Genomic DNA, 22176 nt, shown 5'->3' on the forward strand with positions numbered 1-22176 from the left:
TCAAGTCAGGACACCACTGTATTTCACAATACTGTATTGGCAAACTGGAAGGCTTGCTTTAGATCAGTTCCAGTGATCACACATGCTGGAATGATGCAAACCAGAGCAATCCTACCCCCTCCCGAAAAGTAGAGGCCCCTGACAGGCACTCAAAAAGGGGCAGATATGCTTTGATTGAATTCCTGCATTGAGCAGGGGGCTGGACTTGATGGCCTTGTAGGCCCGTTCCAACTTCACTTTTCTATGATTCTATGGTTACAATAGGTTAGATTCAACATTACAATTCCTAAATGTTCAAGTTGTTATTTTCCACATCTGTTTTTGATTGTATAGACCAGTGATGGCAAACCTCTGGCAGGCATGCCACAGCTGGCACGCAGAGCCCTTTCTGTGGCACTCGAGCCATAAGTTGCTGGATCGCTGACTCCCCCTGCACAGCCAAACCTGCAGCCACGGTGGTAGAGCCCCGACAGGCGGCAGACCAGGATCTGGAGCAGCTGGTGCTGGCGGGGGTTGGGCACGATTGGAGGCAGATTCACAGTAGGGTCTGGCGGCACCTACGTGCCCGGCATTCCCACTTCCACTTCTACCTGCCGCCCACTGCACCCCACCCCACCCCCAGTTTGGGCACTCAGGCTCAAAAAGGTTAGCCATTAGTGGTATAGACCCTAAGTCTAGCTTTCCTACCAGGAGTTCTTCTTAGTCCAGTCTTATCTATCTTTACAGTTCCATTGAATTTCTGTAAGAGGATATAGGCTTGCAGGCAAAGAGCAATCATGGGTCCTGTTACTGCCACTGTTGCTCACCTTAGTAGTTAGCCTTGTCATTAGGGGGAATGAGACAGTTCCCTCAGATGGATGCTAGAGGCTTTTTCTTGTGTACCTATAGCACACAACCTCTCCTGGCTAATGTAAAGAGGACTGCCATCCCAGGTGTTGTGGAGAACTTATTTTATCACTTATATTGTGATAAAACTCAGCTGCAGCTCCTGTATGTGAAGGGGTGAGGGAACTTGGCCCTTGCCTCCAGCAGTAAAATGTCTTAGCTTCTGCCTTCCTCTCTTTCCTAATGATGTGTGATATCCTTGCCAAAAGTCTGATGTATGTCCATCCTTTCTCTCCTTTCATACAGAAAAGCTGTGGATATTTTCCTTCCAATGTTCATATTATTGGGCATAGTCTTGGAGCGCATGCTGGAGGGGAAGCTGGGAGAAGGAAACGGGGCCTCAGCAGAATAACAGGTGCCATAGTTTGTGTGACAAAGCTTTGGGTGTCCATTCATTCATTCATTCATTCATTCATTCATTCATTCATTCGTTCATTTGTTCATTCGTTCGTTCATTCATTCATTCATTCATTCATTCATTCATTCATTCATTATTCGTCTCGGTTAGGGAATTATGTTGTCAGCTGCCCAGAGGATTATGTTGTGAGCAATAGGTTTTTTAAAATTATTTAACGTTTTTTAAAAATCAGTTGATGAAGATGAAAATCATGCCATCCAAGTATAAGCTGTAAATGTTATGGTATCCTAGTGCTGGGAGGCTTTATGTGTATGACCAGATCCAGGTCCAGGCTGGTGGAGAGTAACCATTAAAACTCAGATTATGTGCCTCCAAAACCAGAATTTTCAGTCCCTCAAACTATAAGAGAGTTTCCCTGAATTATAAGAAGCAACGTCTACTCCTGAGGCATTCCTATGCACCAACATTTTGATAACCCTAAGAGCGAATTTATTGGATGTCTACAAATATCTCCTTTTACAGGCCTTCTTTGGAAATGGTCACTTTATAAAGATCCAAAGGAAAAGGTATCCAGAGAACTGAAAAGGAACCTAATTCAATATATAATATTTTCAAGCCAGCTGGAATTGGAGCTATGCTTCTTCTGCAAAAGAGTTGTATTACGGCCTTAGTTGACGCTAGGAGCAAGGGGGGCAAACACCATTCTTCCAATGCTCATTTGTGGACTCCTCTGATTACCTTCAAATAATCAAGGTGCTATTCTTTATTTTTCAATAATTATTGAAATATAGTTATTTATTAATATGTGTCAGATGGGATCAACAAATCTGTTAAGGCATCATGGTATTTGTGGAACACACATACCTCAGAACATGCTTGGACTGCTAAATGCACTTTTAATGGTAACAAGAGATCTATCAATTAAAGTATCTGGCCCACCTCTACTGCTTGCCCGTGGCATCCTGTATCAAGTTCAAGGTTTTGACACTTGCATACAAAGCCATTTACAGTTTGGACCCATGTTACTTGTGGGAGCATATTTTCTTAATGTCATCTGCATGACCCACAAGATCATCCCAGCTGAGGCTCCTCCAGATGGCCACCCTGAAGGAGGCCCATAAATCCTCTACAAGAGGTACAGCCCTCTTTGTGGTGGCTCCAACTTTATGGAACCAGCTTCAGGAGGAGCTCTGTCTAGCCCCCTCTCTCCTTACACTGAAGAAGCAATTAAAGATGTTGGTTTCCAGGGAGGCTTTCCATGCAGACCTCAGCTAACCACCTGCCCCCCATTTTTTTCTTTCCTTCCATCTTCTCCCCTTCCCTCTTCCTCCATTTATAAGAGCCTCGTGGCGCAGTGGTTAAAACGCTGTACTGCAGCTAAAACTGTGCTCACGACCTGGGGTTCAAATCCCAGGTAGCCGGCTCAAGGTTGACTCAGCCTTCCATCCTTCCGAGGTCGGTAAAATGAGTACCCAGCTTGCTGGGGGGGGGGGGCAATGTGTAGCCTGTATAATTAAAAATTGTAAACCGCCCGGAGAGTGCTTGTAGCGCTATGGGGTGGTATATAAGTCCAATAAATAAATAAATAAAATAAATAAATTTACTCTGGAGATTATTTGGTGCCATCTGCTTTTTCTTAGAGTTATTGTTGCTGTTTTAGTGTTTCTATTTTTCATTTTGTTTTGTATTATATGTGTTGTAATCCACCCAGAGTAATGCTGCGAAACTAATGGAAGTGGAATACAAATTGAATGAATGGATTAATGAATGAATGAATATTTCATAATTTTTATACTTTTTAAGATTTCATACAATTTCTCAGACTTAGACAGTATATATATTCTTATACATGTTATACTCCGACAACCTTATTTCAAAGATACTTTTGTAGATCATCTGGAATCATCATCTGGTTCAAGACAGGGCAGGAGTACTGTAGACTGGCACAATTGTGTCAGAGCATCTACAACTACACTGGCCAAAATTGTGCTGTTTAGTGTAGTAAATTACATTACAGTAGACTCAATGAATGCTAAAGTAAGTCACATTTAGGTAGGCCCATTTGAATTAGTGGAATTTTCAGCGGAATTGATTGACTAAATCCCCATTGATTCAATGTGGCTCTTCTAGCACTATTTACTACCTAAAGCAACAAGATTTAGGCCAGTGTCTAACAATCTTTTTCTGTATCCACTTCAAAGTACTGATTTAATATGGCCTAAACTATTTGGGAATATCTTACCTGAAAAATTGCCTCTTTCCATATTTACCTGTTTGAATTCTAGGGGCACTTTTAGAAACCCTTGTCAGAGTTCTTCTGACAAGAGAAGTTCTAGCTACTAGAAAAAGTGTCATTTTAGTGCTGGTATCTCTGCATCTCTGGTCATGCTGTGGGTTAATCCGCAGAAGCCTCTGTGCTGCAGGGTCAGAAGACCAGCAGTCATAAGATAGAATCCATGTGACGGAGTGAGCTACTGTCGCTTGTCCCAACTCCTGCCAACCTAGCAGTTTGAAAGCATGTAAAAATGCGAGTAGATAAATAGGTACCACCTTGGTGGTAAAGGTGTTCTGTGTCTAGTTGTGCTGGCCACGTGATCATGGAAACTGTCTTCAGACAAATGCTGGCTCTACAGCTTGGAAATAGGGATGAGCACCATGCCCTAGAGTCGGACACAACTGGACTAAATGGCAAGGGAAACCTTTACCTTTATCTCTGCATCAGATGTTCTTCCCAGAGAGATTTGCCTGGTTTGTACATTTTGAGAGCCAAATGAAAACTACATATTTGTTCAGAACACTTGAAAAGCTTTTAGAAATCATTTTAACTTTGTTTCGGATTTTGAAAGATCACTATTGTTTTAAGTTACTTCTGTAGATATTGTTAGATTGCTTTTCGCTTTATTTATTCAGTTCTTTTGTACTGTCGTGGGATTTTAAAGATTTTTGATGTTTGAATAATATGTATTCATTTTAAATGTTGTCAGCCAGCCGGATAATTAAGTTGAATGGCTGTTATATAAGTGCTAAAACAAAGAAACATTGAATAATGAGACTAAAGTTTCTTTCATCCCAGAAATTTCCATTGTGTGTTTCCCCATCCACCTCAGTTTTTCATCTGCTGTCATGTCCAGGCCCCATTTTATTCTGGACTTACATGGTGCAGGAAGTATTTCACTGCAACATACAGGTGCTCAAAACAATATTTTTTAATTTAGGTCTGGATCCAGCTGGACCTTTATTCCATGACACGCCTGCTGAAGTCAGATTAGACCCATCAGATGCACAGTTTGTTGATGTCATTCACACCAACAAAGGTCGTCTGTTCTTTGACTTTGGTAAGTTTTCTAGTAAAGAAGTCCTGACAATGGCAGTAGAAATGTGGATATTTACTTCTTAACTCACTACCTCACCTGTATTTTCAGCCAGTGGAATTAATCAGCCATGTGGCCATCTTGATTTTTATCCAAATGGGGGAGAGAGAATGCCAGGTTGCAAAGAAATACACCTTGTACCTAAACACTGGGATATCAATAGAGTTATGAAAGGTAAACACAATTTACAGTATTAGAATGTCCAATATATTGCTAACTGTATTTAAAATGATGGGATGAATCAAATTTTAGTCTTACTCAGAGTAGACCTGCTAAAATGAATAAGACTTGTTAGTTGTGTCTAACTTCAGTGTCACTAATTTCACTGAGTCTGTTCTAGATAGGGCTTGCACTGAGCTTGGGAATTGCTACACGTTGACCAGAAGGACTGCTTGTTTTGAGAAACAAATGAATGAACAAGCAAAAAGAGGAAGGTGCTCTGATATTTTAGCTGCAGACTTGTTATTAATTGCAACAAATACAATCTGTTTGTCCAAATTTCGAATCCGCCCTGCTGTCATCTTTCAATGAGGGATGAAAGAACTATGAAATTACAGGACTCTTAAAACTTGTGCAAAGAATAAATAATTCCAAATATAAATATAGGATTTCCATTTAAGAATGATTGGTATACCATATTTTTCCGTGTATAAAATGACACTTTTCCCTAAAATAATTAGAGGAAAAATTGAGGGTCATTTTATACACAGAAGGCAGCAGGAGGAGGCAGAAACTGAGGCAAACGAGCAGCTGTGCTCGGCTGACTCTCGTGGCTGCCCATTGATTGCTGCCGCCGCCGTCCAATCACCACCTCCTCCTGCCAGGGCTTACCTCCAGCTCACCTTGCTGCCTTGTCCCCTGCCCAAAGGAGACGATTGCTGGAAGAGGCGATCTGGCGGCGGCGGTAGCAGTCAATGGGTAGCACTGAGAGGCGGCCAAGCACAGCTGCTCCTTTGCCTCCATCTCTGCCTCCTGCTGCTGCTGCAGTCTCCTCCAGCACCACTTGCAGGCTCAGCACCAGCAGGAGGAGGCAGAGGCGGAGGCAAAGAACCAGCTGCGCTGACCGCCTCTCGCTGCTGCCCATTGACTGCTCCTCTGCCTCCGGCAAGGGTAAAAATTAGGGGGTTGTCCTATATAATTTTGAAAGCCTTCTGTCATTTAAGAGAAATTATGCTTTCCTTCCTTCAGAAAGGCATGCACCAGTTGGCCATTTGGATAAAATGCTACTCAAACATAAGCTATGCTCATCACCAGGAGATCATTAGGGCAAGGGAAATGCAATGTGGCTTTGTGACCCCTCTACTGGTCAAAGAACAAAAGGCAGGGAGCGTAAAGCCTTTCTCCCAATATGGAAAAAAAGAAATAACTTTGTTACTAATTGCTTAGTACCCAACCCCATCCTTTTTCCTTATGTATCAATTTTTCGAGGCCGCAGGCCTGAAGGCAAAGTTTGTCTTACTCATCATGGTAAGCTGCAGCTGATGAGCAGATAAAATAGAAATCCTAACAATAACACATTCAAGCAGTTGATCGAATTAACAAAAACATTTAAATGGCTGAGTGCTGAAACAAAAGTATTTGTTGGATATTTGTTCCAGAATTTGCATCTTCTAGGTCAGCTGGATGCTCACATAATAGAGGCTTACAGTATTATGTCGAGAGTATTTTTATTCCTGATGGATTTCTTGGATACCGGTGTGATGCATTTGACTCCTTTTTATCAGTAAGTATCACGTCCAGATCCAGCTTGTAATCCCGCTAAGTAAATAAATCCAGATGATTTAACTGAATGGGTGATGATAAACACTAAAAGATGTGCGAAACATACAAGAGCACAAAATGTAATTTTTGCACGACTCAATTAAACATGAGTCTACTCCACTCCTGAGACATCAAATAAGTAAAATCCAGAAATAAATAATTGTGTTTGTGTCTGTTTTGTTTAGGGAATGTGCTTTCCATGTCCCAATAAGGGCTGTCCAATGATGGGTCACTACGCTGATACTTTTCCAGATAAAACCAAGGAGATACACCAAACATTTTATCTTATCACAGAAGCTTCACCACCATTTGCCTGTAAGTGTTAGTTTAATTAGATTTTGTTTTCAGCCTTCCTTTTTAAAATCCTTGGAAAAAACAAAACCAATAATAGAGATTATAACACAATATTCATAACCCATTTACCCATCCAATCACATACACAGTAATAAGCTTCTCTCTATGAATAACAGAAGTAAATGTTCTTTTTCTGTGGCTTTTGGTATTCCTTGTATCCTCCTTACTAAAAATTGTGAGCCTATAATCAGTTGTGTGCTGAAGGCCCGCGTATAGATCCTATCTCATGGATGATGCACACAAAATGAATTACTGGTGGATGCAACTTCTATTTGTTTCTCTTCTTCACAAAGTTAGCCATTTGTCTAGCAGTTCATCACATGAATTAAGGAAGTTAGTCTTTGCAGCTTGCAGTGGGCATAGACAACTTTCACATAATGTAGTAAATGGTTCATTTAACGATTGAGCCTGCCTGCAAGACATGATCTTTGCTTTCTGTCTGATTTCCATCTGGCTCAGCAGGTAGCACCTCAACAGCCTCTAGTTACCAAAGCTGTCCATGGTGCTGAAAGTGCCTAGCAGAGAAACATCATCTGGTTTAAGGGTTGTTCAGGGGCTTTTACAACTGGCAGCATGTAGCTGTGGATAATGATTTTTCTGTTATTTGGATTATGTTTGTGAATTGTTGTTAGTCCCAACATGAATTATCAAGGGATTGGTTGTTGTAGGTTTTTCTTGCTGTTTGGCCGTGTTCTGGAGGTTTTTCTTCCTAATGTTTCACCAGTCTCTGTGGCCGGCATCTTCAGAGGACAGGAGTCAAAACTCTGGCCCCTGTCTGTGCAGAGTTCTAACTCCTGTCCTCTGTAGATGCCGGCCACAGAGACTGGTGAAACATTAGGAAGAAAAACCTCCAGAACATGGCCAAACGGCAAAAAAAAAAAAAAAAAAACAAAAAAAAAAAAACAAAAAAACCCCACAAAACAACCTACAACAACCATCGGATCCTGGCCGTGAAAGCCTTCGAGAATACATATCAAGGGATTATTAAAATAGCTTCTTCTTGTGCTTCATCTCCTGGTGAAGGGTGGACATCATTATGATCTTACTGGCTTTGGATGCAGTAGCTCTAGACAATGATCATATGTGGCAATCAAAGCAGTCATCCAGGTCTAATCCAAAATATGTATTAATATTTGTATGATTATTTAAATGTTACTTTCTTTGAGCTGTTAGTGAATCATCTTGAAATGTTATATTTAGTACATAAATTCTTCTGCCATTGTGAACCAATATCAGCATGGTTTTACCGTGGGAAAATGGCATACTAATAGTCTGATGGTGATTTAATTATTCTGCATGGAGAATCATTATAGGAGGTACAGTGGAAATGGTTTCTTTTTCAAATCGTTGACTATCTGTCTACATGAGGTTCCATGCCTGGTATTTGCCAACTACTGGTTGAGAGAATGATTTAGAGCTAGTATTTAATATAATACAGTATGTATGGCATGTTATACATTTACCGCATATTGTGGAATTGCAATGTGTCACCTTATACTATATGTATATATTTTCCAAATGTGGATTAAGTTAGGAAACAGCTATTTGAAGAGATCTCACATGTGGTTCTCCATTTTGGAAACAATCTCCATGTGGTCTTGTGAATTATATCTAGCCAACACCAGGAATCAGCAGCATCAGGCATACTGTATTCCAAAGTCAAAATCCTTGTCTGCTGATTCCCAGAATTATTTTACCTTGATTCTTGTTGTTGCAGTCTTTTCACATGGACCTACTAATAGTGAAACCATTGGTCAATGCAAGTAGATGGATCACTAGTCTCTACGTGCCCTGCACAATTTTCCTAGGCAGTTTTATGGATTATGAAAGGGTGGCCAAATGGATTTTAGGGACAGTGGCAAAAGAGATGGACTCATATATGCAGAGGGATTCATTGGGAATACTTTGCCAAAAGTCACCTCGCAATTCAGAGGTGACAAGGACTGTCTTTTAGATTTGTTGTGTTCTTTTCTGTTCTGCTTCGCTTTGCTTATGAAGCTCAGCATTTGACTGTGGTCTGGTAATTACCACCACATCATCTTAGAACTTCAGAGCTGGAAGGGACTCTTTGGATCATCGAGTCTAGTCAAGGAGGCATAGTGGGGAATGTACAAGTTAAAACTAAAGTAGGGCCAAATGTTCTATCACCAGAACCTTTAAAGAGTTCATGAGGCATCTGTGGGGTAAAATTTCTCTTTGGGTGGAATGTTGCTGTGATGTGTTGTCAAGTAACATCCATCATATGGTGACCCTAATAGAAATTTCAAAGTACATGTTTAAATAATGGTTTTACTGTTGCCACACTCCAGTGAGCTTCCATGGCTATGCGGGGATTTGATCTGAAGAATCCTGAGTCACTCTGTTCTTCACTGCACTGGCTATCAGTGGGTGGAATACCTACATTGTCATGAGATGGCTCAGTGGTCTCTTCATCCTTTTTTCCATGTTATACAAGGCAACATCAGCATTAGCCATTAGAAGGAACTAGAAAATATTTCCTTGTATATTTTTTTCATGATAATACAATGCTAATACTACACATGACAACAAACTGTTCATGTGCTGCAAAAAGTGATAAAAGGAAGAATGAATCAGGCAACAAATCCCTCTTAAAGCATAACATCTCAAGCCCTGTATAAATTCCAAGCCTACCACAACTGGAGCATGAGGATTCAGAAAAGGTGTCATTTGTCATAATTAAGGAAGTTTGTATCCCAGTACACTGAAACAGCGGCCTTGAGAAATTGCACAAAAAAGGAATAACATATACTGTATTTTTCTGTGTATAAGACACTATCCTAAAATCATCACACTAAAAATTGAGGGGCACCTTTTACATGGAAGTAAGCTGAGAACATAGAGAGAACAAAACAGCCTCTGTAAACAGGCTTCCTTTAGTCAGGAGGCTTAGCTTCCTCCAATCACAAGCCTTAGGGAACTGATGTCAGCTGATGCTGAACAAACCAATTGGAACACACTTATTGGAGGTGGAGCCTGTAGGCTCAGATTCAACAGAGACTCCTAATGTTCAACATTGTGAGCCCAGAGGCTGAATACTCAAAGCTAGGTTTTCTTAATTTTGGGGTTAGAAAAGTGAGGTGTGTGTGTCTTATAAATGGGGGCATCTTAAAATGGAAAAATATGATATTTCTCTTTCAAATTATTATTATTATTCCTGTATCCAACATGGATCTAATTTCTTTTTGTGTCTTTTTAGCTTGGAGGGAACGTATATCTATTAACTTATTAGGATCCCAAAAGGAGAGAGGGAATATAATAATAGCCTTGGCTGGAACTAATAAGGTCAGACGGGAATACCTAATTTTCACGTAAGTTTAACATTACTCTGAAATATAAACTCTGTCTTTAAGGCCTATAAAGTGTGATTTTTCACAGCTTTTTCATTTAATTTGTGTTTTACATCGAGATTAAAGTTGCATCAGGCTGACCTCTTTTCCTGAAGGTTTTTTGTTTGTTTGTTTGTTTGTTTTTAAGGTCTGGGAGGGCCATTCACCTGCCCCAGGCAACAGAAACTGAGATGGTGTTGGTCAATAGTAGCAAATAATTGGGGCACAGCTATTAGTTGAGCTGGCCTGCTGCTTCTCCGGTGGGGTGAAGCCAACTAACAAAGAAATAAAATTCAGTTGTCAGTCTGGTTTGCTTCTTTATGTAATGGAATATGTGCGTGGTTGTGTGTGTCAGGTTAGGTATCATCTCATTTTTTTGTCTCAGGCAGAAAAATGTCTTGGACCAGCATTTACCTTGAGTCTACTTATGTCTTCATTAACAACATTAGCTTTTAAAAACTCTGCAAGTACCTTTATCCATACCTACAGCACTCTCTGTAGACTGCTGTTAAGGGACAAATCAGACCCTGCTTCTGGCTCTTTCATTTCATACCCAGAACCAGCCAACCTAAATATAGCAAACTGATTGTATTCACTACATGCAGAAGTGGTAATCCTGCATCGTTCTCTCAAAGATTATGTTAAAGTTTTATGGACAGTGAATAACAAAAGCTTACTTGTAAAAGAATAAGAAGGTTTATTTGCCAAGGAAGGAAGAAGCAGTAGTCTGTAATCATGTAAATTTCAATAACAAGTATCAGACAACGCTGCATGGATGCTGCATGCACATGGGTGGTGCACCGAAGTAAGAAGCAAAGTACATATTCAAAAATTCAATACAACTCAGCTCTTTCAGGGTAACATTAACAACATTAAGGTGTTGTTGTTTAGTCATTAAGTCATGTCCAACTCTTTGTGACACCATGGACCAGCACACGTCAGGCCCTCCTGTCTTCCACTGCCTCCCGGAGTTTGGTCAAATTCATGTTGGTAGCTTCGGTGACACTGTCCACCCATCTCATCCTCTGTTGTCCACTTCTCCTCTTGCCCTCACACTTTCCTAACATCAGGGTCTTTTCCAATGAATCTTCTCTTCTCATGAGATGGCCAAAGTATTGGAGCCTCAGCTTCAGGATTTGTCCTTCCAGTGAGCACTCCGGGTTGGTTTCTTTCAAAATGGACAGGTTTGTTCTCCTTTCAGTCCAGGGGACTCTCAAGAGTCTCCACCAGCACCACAATTCAAAAGCATAAATTCTTCTGCGGTCAGCCTTCTTTAAGGTCCAGCTCTCACTTTCATACATCGCTACTGGGAAAACCATAGCTTTGACTATGCAGACCTTTGTCGGCAAGGTGATTTCTCTGCTTTTTAATAACAAATATCAGACAACGCTGATATTAATGCAGGTATTTCCCATGTTGACATGGTGGAAGGATTTCAGTGGAATTTGGAAAGTTATTTTTTCAGATGATGACACCACAATCCTCCAGCCAACATGTGAGTTGCAGGCTAGAGGACTTTTAGTTCAAAATACTGTTTCCAAGCTGTGGATCTGGTACATGGCTTGAGAGTTGCAGATATCATTGAATCTTTATTTCGGTGATTGCAGCATCTAGCAGTTTGAGGGCTGTCCCTATCCCATACAAACTTCAAAGGGCTCCCTCACTTGCCCCTAGCACCTCCAATTTAAAAAAAAAGTTAAAGGACTCATATTCTCCTCTGGGCCAGGGTGATTCTTGCCATATTTTCCCCAGACATGTTTAAAAAGCTTTTCCATAGTTTTGAAGCCTCGTTCACAAGCATAAGACAGGTTGGGGGGCAAAATGTGGCCAGGTTGCACCTGTCCCCTAAAGAGTGGGAAGGTTTTAAAGTCAAAAGAAAAAAGGTATAATGTCAGAACATGTAACGGCTTGGGGCGAACCTGAAGATATACCTTGATCACCTCTGAACAGTTAACTCAGAAATTTCTCCCACGGGCCTTACTCCAGGAAACAGTGGATAAGTTTGCAGCCTCGGCTCCAGGCTTTTCACAGGGATTTACTTTTAAGAAAAGTAGTCAGGATGTTTGCTGGATAAAATGTATTTGCACAAATGTATGCAATCTTTATAATGAGTTTGCTGTGCTTATGAGATTAGCATCATACCCCTAAAGGCAATTAGACATCAGTATCCAAAACGATTTCCATATGCTTCATTTTTTTAACTTTAACCAAATTAATCCAGTAATCTGTTTGAAGATTGAAGTTTAATTGCCTTTGTAATTATAGCCGAAGGACTAAAAACATGATCTTGCAGTTTGGAGGATAATGTTTATTATTCTTTCTATTAGGTTTATCATTCCCTCTAAATTTAAACTTGGGTGATCCCATGCCTATCAGTCTTGAAGTGGAACAATGCCACCCAAAAGTAAGGCAACAGTTCCCATTTGGGCGACTCTTTTCGGATATTCAGAAGTGACGCTCTAAGTATGGAAGGAAGGAATCAAGTGGAGCAAAAGAAGGATAATGGTTTAGGAAGTTTCCTGCAATTGACAAGTCACTTATGGCACCAAGGTGTCACTGTAGTTTGGGAAGTTTCCTCAAATGGGCAATTCACTTATAGGATCCAGATGTCTGAGAAGTAGCAAGCTGCAATCGAAATAAACTGTGCTTCTGTGTGTTGTATGTGTTTTTGTCAATTATCTTCATAGTATTGTTTTCCTTGGAGCAGGCTAGATAGCTCCATGATTTAAGTATCTGACTCCAGAGCCACACATTGGGAGTTTGATTCCCCACTATATGTCCTAGAGTGTGTGGCCTTGGACAAGCTGGACAGTCCCCATCCCAAGAAGGGAATGGTAAACCACTTCTGAATCTTCCCTACCTGGAAATCCTTGAAGAGGGTTGGCAGAAAGTCAGAGATGACTTGATGGCACGTGATGATTTATGATTATTTTTCTTAGAAATCGTAGGTTGCCTGTGGGAAATTAACGGTGTAGTTGGGGTGGGTAAGAAGTCTGTTCTGGCTGTCTTATGCAAATGTGTGTCCACTATATTGTTTTTCCTTTGTAGTGGGTTTATTTATCCAAGATATTCTTATGAAACTTTTCTTGATGTAAATATTCCTGGAAACATTACAGCAGTTGAATTTCAGTGGGAAATGCATCCAACGTGGCAAAGAATTGGCTACATGGGAGCACAACAAGTCACCATAGTCTATGGAAAGAATGGTCAACAGTAAGTGTTACTGTACCTACGTGACTGATTAAAAAGTAGGGACTCAGTTATGATGGTTAAAAGCATGTTTGAAGAGGTGGGTATTCAATTTTTTTTCCAGAAGAATAAATGGGAGAAGGTCCACCTAACCTCCTGAAGGAGAGCATTCCACTGCATGGAGGAAGAGCACGGATCAGCACTGTTGCGCCCCTCCCCCTCAAATCCAGGAAGCTCTCCAAGAGTGCTAAGAACTAGGCTGATCTTGTTTCATATGGAAAAAATGAATCTGTGGAATTAGCATATGTAACACAGTCCAGAAAAAGCAGAGGCTCATTGAGCTAAACCTAGTGTTGGTCCTACCTAGACTGCACTCATTGAAAGGAATGGGGCTTGTTATTTACAGCTAACTTAAGTCTCATTAATTTCAGTGAATCTGCTGCCAAGAGCGGGAGAACTTATATTAACTTTAGTATATACTACAAGTACTGTAGTTGTTCTGTTTTTATTGGGTATTATTCTTACTTGCAGTTTTACACTTAGGCTTTCAAAATCAAGTACATGGCCCTTCTATTACTGGTATGCTAGTAGGCCACATTTGAATGCATGAACAGAGGTACAAACTCTATTTATATGAGTAGGGTGCTTATACAAATGTACCCCTTATGTAACTTCTTGACAGCAGGCTCAGCCCAATGATGTGTGCCTGTTTACAGGTACAGAAGTGAGTTAATGTAGCCCATTAAGGCCTCAGCAGCTCAAACTGGAAACAAAAATCCATATATTAGGGGAAATTGTGCATTAACATGTATACATTAGGGAAAATTGCACACAAAATGTTTGCATAGGTAGGAATTGCAAACAAGAATCCATATATAACAGAAAATTGTACTCAGGAATGCATTCACTAAGAGGAATGATGCGTAGGAATGCATATTTTGGAAGAATACATAGGGAAATATATGTTAAATCTCATGCAGAATTTTTACTGCAAAATTTACAAACAAATAGGGAAATAGGGCAGAAGAAACGTGTACTTAAAAGTATTGAAAAGTTGTACATAGCAGAATTCAATTTATGGACTGATAAACTTGAGTTCATGGACACCAGGTGATCCAGCTCTTTTATTAGAAGGAGACCACATTAAGGAGATACTTTAACAAGCTGCAAACAATGTTGAGTGCCAATTTCCTTCCCTCTCTCTCCTGACTCCTCTGTGGTAATCTGAAATGAATTAGCCCAGGGAAGTCCAACTTCCTGGGTGTAGTTTCACAGTGGACCTATATGCATTTTTCCTGTTGTGTAGTCACAGTCTCAGTTAATGCTTTCATTCTTGGTCCCATTACTTTGCTCCCTTCTAAGAATATGACTCATGTGAACCTCTGTGACGTTGAATTTAGAGTAGCTGAAAGAGTTTCTTATCTATGCTTTAAATCTTGATTCCACTAACGTGTTAACTTAAAAACAATATGATGATCAACTTGTATGTAGGATAATTGCAGTTTATGGTGGCCATTACCCAGTTACATACTAAATGGAAATACTAAAACAAAAGATTATAGAGGGTTAATAAAACAGAAAGATTTATAATATGCAAATGGAGCTTGAATCTAAGATTGGGAGAGGTGTAGATCAGCTTTCTATTTTAATAAATTTAACTTTGTATTTTAAAATATTATTTGTCCCAAAGTATATTAATATTTTTTTTAATTTCTAGATCTGTATTTTGTGGCAGCAATACTGTTCAGCCCAACGTTTGGCAAAAGCTTACACCATGTTGAAGCACGTATAAAATGTTTGTATTTTTGCCTACTATAACCTGAGAAAACAGAATAAATTAATGTTCCTTTACTAATGATGCTGGCAAGCTCTTCTAAAGATTTCTTTTAAAAGCTATTTTAAATTGTTTTTATTATAAACAAAAGACACACAAGTATGCATTGAACAATACTTGATAACAAAAACAATTGACCAGTACAATAATAACTCAAATATACAGCGTAACTCAACCACCTTTGGGACTACTGTATATCTTTATATATTTTTTCAACAATACATTTTGTCTTAATTTATATAATGTGCCCTCTCTCTTTCCAAAATACAATGATTCTTGTGTTGGAGTGTAACTTTTGTGTTTAGTAAATACATGTTCTACAAAAACTTTCCAGATCCCATTAACACCATTTTCTTTCAATAATTCTTTTCTAATGTTCAGGTTCTCCTAATAGCTAGGTTTCTTTAAAATGAGCAATTACCCTTCCCATTGCTAGAACAGAATTTAATAGGGGAAAGTGCTCTGTCTGCTCCCACTACCTGTTACACTAGAAGGTCCAGCCATAACAACGTTATCCTCTTCACATCTGGCTCAGGTATTGCTATAGCCTGACATAGATTAAAGAATGTCTGGGATGGGGCTAGTCACGTTAGTTAGCATGTTGCAGCATGAGCAAGAAAAGGTCTTGTTACAACTTCAACACCAGCTAGATTTGGCTTACATTTTTGTGTAGCCCCCTTTGGCACCTTCAAAATGCCACATAAAGCAACCTATGCAATATCAGAAAGCCCCACTAGATGAAATTTGGCAGCCAGGGAAAGATGGCGCCGTGTTCCTTACAGTAGTGTGTGGGGTGAAGACAGAGCTTTCTAGGGAAACAGCTGGCATTGAATGGTTTATTGCTACTTAAAGAATTTTGCTTTAGCTGAAACTAATCCAGCATCTCTTTGTGTTTTTATTCCTAACACAGATAGTCTCTTGTCCCTGTACCTGAATGGAAACTGTTTAAAAATATAGTGGATTGCACAAAACACTATAAGTCTGGACTTACTGTTTAGCAATGTAAACCCGCCCACTTGAGTAGCTGATTTTAGATGCCATTGAAAGGGCATCAAACTGTTAGTCATTTCATCATTGCTGTAGCCTTTTTCTGCCAAAAAGGAGAAAAGGTGCTTCTGGGATTTTGATTAGCCTTGACTTTGCACTTTGATTCATGCAGGGGGATGAGTTTACTGCTGTACCTCAGCGAGCAAAATGTCTTAGGTTGGACCCATAAAGGCACTTAGAAGCATTAATTAATTATGTATGCCACCCTGCGATCATCATATGTTTGCTGAAATGGATAACCTTTCAAATGGTGCCTGACAGATAGACAACTCCTCAGCTACATGAAGCATACACTGGCCCTGGACCTCTTACACCTGTCTGACAGATAGTAGGGAGTGGGTATAATTATGTTAAAACTCTTCTAGATGAGGCATTTATTCCAAGTTTTGCACTGATCTTATCAGGATCTTCCTAGACCTCTAAACAATGTTCCTCTTATCTCACTTTGTATTGTTTTCCCCTTTTTTAAACCTTTGTTTAATTTTTGTTGTTCGTCTTGTTACTGGGGCAAATAGTTACTTGCCATTATCGACGGCCCACTTGTAAGCAAAGGCACTGACCAATAAACTAGAACTTGCAACATACCTCCATTCCAACTCCACATTCTATCCCAGCAAGGGTATTTTATTATCTCTGGCCACCAGGTCTGTCCAGGTGATATGTAGTTCTAAACAATACAATCACTATCTGTTTATATAGATAAATAGAACAGAATAAAAGCATACATTATTTTTTTTTAAAAAAAGAAGGGGGAGTAAAGCATGATTTATCAAGGCAGGTCTATCTAAAACGTATGTAGGAGGGATGGAGACCACCTTTGAAGAGCGTTCCAAGGTTGAGTTGATTCAACAGAAAGCCTTGCCTTGTATACTCACAGACCCTATCTACATATAACTGGTTCTCTGATGAAGATTGCAACTTTTTGGAAGGCTGTTACTGGAAAAGACAAACAAGAATGTTGGTTGGATAATACGTTTATCAGGTCATAACAGTCTTTCAAAGGAAGGAAGGAAGAAAATTTAAAAATTAAAAGTTCTTCATGGCCTCTGTGAATCACACCCTGGGTGATTTGCACCTGTGTGGAGCCTCATCAGAAGATTCTAGAGCTTCTGTGGTAGCAATAAACACATTAGAACATGCCCCTCCCCACTCATATAAGTACCTTGGCGCCAAGCGTTTCCTTTCAGTTTCTTTCAACCACCACATTGACAGCCTCATAATTCTGCTTCTGTGAGTAAAAGAGAAAGAGAGTCTATTCTTGATTCCTTCCTGTTATCAATATTTTTCTTTTAAACTATTAGATCAAACTCTTTATCATCAGAGATTTTTCTTTTCCCCTCGCTCAGCCGCAGGCCTCAGCAACCCCTCCTTCAATCATCGGTTTTTCTCCTCAAATTATTTTCTCCTATTCATGGCCCTGTTGGGCCCATTTAAGCACTGTGTTGTCTGTGATAATAAAATAAAATACCACTTTCTGATAGACACACTAAGTGGCTTTTCTGTTTGGGAGAACAACATCAAACTTCCTCCTGTATCCATTGCAAAAATTTTAAGCGTGGAGTTCTTCGATCTCACCTCTTGAGGCTAAAACTCTGACTTTGGAAACAATCCTTACAACCAGTTCAAATGGCTCAACCTCGAACTTCCTCCAACAACACATGTTGTTACTCCACCGTCACAACCCCTGCAAGAAGAAATAACAAATGTACTTGTCAAAGATGCCATACAATCCGTCTATCAAAACACCGGGGGTTTCTCTTGCTATTTCACCTTCCCCAAGAAACATGGGGGACTTTGCCCTATTCTAGATTTAAGATTATTAAACAACTACATTGTCACCACAAAATTCTGCATGGTTACTCTAGAATCAGTTCTTTCCTTTCTTCATAGACCTAAGAGATGCCTACTTTCATATTGCAATACATCCTGCACACAGAAAATTCCTTCGTTTCCAACTTGGATCACAAGCATACCAATTCAAAAGACTCCCATTCAACAACTCCCTTGCAACAGCTCCGAGAGTATTCACTGAGCGCATGGCGCTGGTAGCCGCCTACCTCAGACTTCAAAACATTCTCGTCTTTCCATATATCGACGACTGGCTCCTTGTAGCACACTCCCATTGCAAAGCTCGATGAGACACCCGTTTCACCTTTGCCCTTCTTCGCGATCTCGGTCTAACTATCAACAAACAGAAATCAACATTAAAACCTGCAAGGACTATACATTACATAAGTGTACTCATAGACTCCACATGAGCTCGCGCATTCCTCCCTGCAGAAAATAGACAAAATCTCTTAACCTTACTTCACAGCTTCATTCAGCATGCCTTGATACCTGCCTTAACAGTGCAACGAGTTCTAGACTCCATGGCCTCTATGACATCAGTTGTACAGCATGTTCGTCTCAAAATGAGATCTCTCCCATCCAGGTTTCTGGCCCTATTAGATCCACTAAAAGACTCTCCCCACACTCATCCTAAGAGTCATTCCAGAACTGGCCTCTCAACTTCAATGGTGGCATTCCCATACCAACCTTTCTATCGGGCGACCATTCCAACAACCTTGCCTGTGAATCCAAGTCACTGCTGACTCCAGTCACATCGGCTGGGGGGCTCATTGCAAATCCCTTACAGTCCACACCAAATGGTGTCACAAAGAAAAACTGCTCCACATAAAGGAGTTGGAGCTACTAGCCATCATAAAGGCCTGCAATGCTTTCAGAAACCTTCTCGTAGGAAAAAATGGTACAGATAGCCACCAACAACACCACAGCAATGTACTGCATCCTAAAACAAGGTGGCACCCACTCCCCAGGTCTCCTCTACCTAGTGGTCAACCTCTGGGAGTAGTGTCTGTAACATCATATCTGTCTCGCAGCCTTACGCATTGCTGATCAAGACAATGACCTAGCAGACTCGCTCAGCCATACAGATGCCCAAGCTCACGAGTGGGAACTAGATCAATCAGTATTCTGCCAACTATGCTGGAAATGGGACACACCGACTCTCGATCTCTTTGCCTCCCAAGCAAATTAGAAATGCCAACTCTATTGCTCCCAAGCAGGAATAGGAAAACATTCCCAGGGAGACGCGTTTGTTGGCCGTTGGCCCAAAACTCTTACCTACCTTTTCCCACTGTTCCCTCTCCTCCACAAAGTTGTCGTCCATCTACAACAAGACAAAACCAATGCCATCATAGCCCCTTGGTGGCCAAGACAGACTTGGTTCCCAGTTCTCAGCAGTCTCTCACCAGACATCCACCATCTCCCCCGCCTGCCACACCTTCTCACACAGAACAACGCCCATGTCCTACACCCGGACTTACCTGTTCTGCACCTGACAGCAGGGAGGATTCTCCCTCATTAATGAACATTCTTCATCATGCCAAAAGACCACCCACAATGAAAGCCTACCTTTACAAATTGAAGAAATTTCAATCCTTTACCAAATCTTCCTCTTCATCCTCCATCAATCCATCACTTTCCACTGTTCTCTGCTTTCTCCTACATCTCAAATCCAAGGGCCTCTCCATCTCATCCTTAAGAGTCTACCTTTTGGCAATAATATCATACCAACCTCCAAATTCTCCAGCAACAAACTTCTTCAAGCATCCAACAACAAAACGTTTTCTGAAAGGTCTCTCTCATATCTACCCTGATACTCAACCTCCCTCTCCACAATGGTCACTAACTCTTGTTTTCAAACAACTCACCAAAGCTCCTTTTGAGCCATTAGCTACAACTGACTTAAGACTCCTCACCTTTAAAACAGTTTTTCTCGTAGCCATCACCTCAGCTCGACAAGCTAGTGAATTGGCAGCTTTACGCTATGACTACCCTTATCTACAATTTTTTCACAATAAGGTGAGGTTATTCATGGACATTTCCTTCTTCTCCAAAATTGTCTCTCAATTTCATATTTCTCAGCCGATTGTCCTTCCTTCATTTTTTCCACCGCCTTCTTCAAACCAAGAAAAAATACTCCATATGTTGGATGTCAGAAGAGCTCTTGCTTTTTATCTCCAACATACCCAACCTTTTAGACAGTCATCTCATCTCTTCATAAGCCACCAGCTACCTACAAAAGTCTATCAGGTGATTCCCCAATCTATCTCCAGTTGGGTCAGCTCTACCATTCACTTGGCTTATCAACTTGCTCGACTACCACTCCCTAGAGTGGTTCGCCCTCACTCCACCAGGCCAGTGGCCAACTCTACAGCCTTTCTCCGTGGCGTACCTCTTCCGGACATCTGCGCCTCTGCCACTTGGGCACAGCCATCCATGTTTATCAGTCATTATAGACTCGATCTCCAGTGAAAGTCTGATGCAGCATTTGGACATGCTGTTCTAGCCTCTACCTTGGTGGGACACCCTGCCTCCAGGTAAGACAGTTTATTAGTCACCCATGGTGTGATTCACAGAGGCCACGAAGAAGAATGACAGATTACCCACCTGTAATTATAGTTCTTTGAGTGGACCTCTGTGATTCACACATCCCGCCCGTCCTCCCCTCTGTCACACCATTGTTCGCTCACTATTAATCGGCGGTTGACATAAATGAAAGGGGACACTTGGCTCCAATATGGGTGGGGAGGGCCTATTCTAATGTGTTCATTGCTACTGCAGAAGCTCTAGAATCTTTTGATGAGGCTCCTGGCAGGCGCAAATCACCCAGGGTGTGAATCACAGAGGTCCACTTGAAGAACTACAATTACAGGTGGGTAACCTGTTGTTTTTTGGGAGTTTTCAGAACTCTTCATCAGATAAGGTGTGGTAAAACTGGCATGCAGGAGGGAGGAAGCAGAAAAGTTCAAAATTCATCCTTACCAGATGTTACATGTCATAAGAACTATGGTTAAGATCCAAAAGGGAGACCGGAAGCACAAAGAGCCAGATGGAGTGATGGTACTACCGTTTTGTTCCTTCAGCAAATTACAATCAGTTGCCCATTTCTGTAGATGCTGTGCAGGCACTCAACAAACTGTCCATAAACCCTTTGTTCTTTAGTGTTTACATTCAAAAAATGCATGTTCTAAATGTTCCAAAAGCTTTAATAAGAACACAATCTATAATCTGCTGAGGAAGAAAATACTTTTTATGAAGCTGCTCAGAATAAATTGAAATTACAAGGTGGGGCTCAAAAACAACAAGGCACTAATTAAATCCACAAGGTGGCAGTCTAGTACTAGAAAAATGTGGAGGGTAGGAAGCCGCCTTTATTATACCAAGTCAGATCCTTAATTTATCTAACCTAGTGAACTCTGACTGCCAGTGATGTCTCACCAGTTTCAGACAGAATTCTTTTCTAGCGTTATCTGGAAATCCCTGGTATTCCTTGGGAATTTCTCTTCCAAGTACTAACCAGGACTGCTCTTGCTTAGGTTGCAGATGAAATTACTATGTTCAGAATGGTATGTTGAAGACTGTCCTTTCAACATGTAGATGGAGCAGTGATATGGTGGAGTATTATTCGAATATGAGATAAAATGGTCTTCTGTGTCTCCCATCAAATGCACTGACTAGAGAGACTTGAAAGGAAGAGCTGTCACACAGATACCTGGATTGGCCTTTCACCTGTTACCCTTTCAGGATTCATTGGTAGCACCGGTTTCTCTTAATTATGTGTTATGCAGGAATAGATGAGTAGAGTCCCAATAAATCAGTGGGTGGATCAAATCCAAAATAAATCAAGTTGGTGAGTGGGGTGTGTGGCTGCGGCTGTGACTGTACTAGACAACATACCTGCTTTTCAGGACAGACATGCTTCAGACATGGCAGGGATGGGGAACATTTATCCCTCCATGGGCTGCCACACCTTCACTGTTTGCTATGCGAACTAGAGGCTAGTGGAAGTTGCACTCAAAAAACTACCTGAAAGACCAAATGATCCCTGTCCCTGAATTAAAGGTTCTGGCTATACACATACCAGTCAGGACATCTCAGGAAGGATGAAGATATGTAGCCGTGTCTCTAGACCAGTGGTTCCCCAGATGTTCTTAAACTGCAGTTCTCAGAAATTCTGGTCACCAC

At 40.8% G+C, this 22176-nt stretch overlaps 1 protein-coding gene across 3 annotated transcripts in view; it reads left to right on the plus strand.

Moving 5' to 3' along the window:
- Nucleotides 1–22176, plus strand: part of LOC110071998 (pancreatic lipase-related protein 2) — a 46462-nt gene that overhangs the window by 12957 nt on the left and 11329 nt on the right. The window contains exons 3-10 of one of the 3 annotated variants that reach the window (XM_078389602.1): nucleotides 1132–1240; nucleotides 4459–4578; nucleotides 4666–4788; nucleotides 6213–6337; nucleotides 6561–6690; nucleotides 9947–10058; nucleotides 13125–13289; nucleotides 14983–16730. In XM_078389602.1, coding sequence (XP_078245728.1) covers nucleotides 1132–1240; nucleotides 4459–4578; nucleotides 4666–4788; nucleotides 6213–6337; nucleotides 6561–6690; nucleotides 9947–10058; nucleotides 13125–13289; nucleotides 14983–15046 — 948 coding nt within the window. In that variant the 3' untranslated portion in view covers nucleotides 15047–16730. Of the gene's footprint in view, nucleotides 1–1131; nucleotides 1241–4458; nucleotides 4579–4665; nucleotides 4789–6212; nucleotides 6338–6560; nucleotides 6691–9946; nucleotides 10059–13124; nucleotides 13290–13389; nucleotides 14617–14982; nucleotides 16731–22176 lie in introns of those variants that run through there. The other 2 variants (XM_078389603.1, XM_078389601.1) reach the window with 2 other exon arrangements.

Source organism: Pogona vitticeps, chromosome 3, assembly GCF_051106095.1.
Source record: "Pogona vitticeps strain Pit_001003342236 chromosome 3, PviZW2.1, whole genome shotgun sequence".
In the NCBI taxonomy this organism is placed as follows: domain Eukaryota; kingdom Metazoa; phylum Chordata; class Lepidosauria; order Squamata; family Agamidae; genus Pogona; species Pogona vitticeps.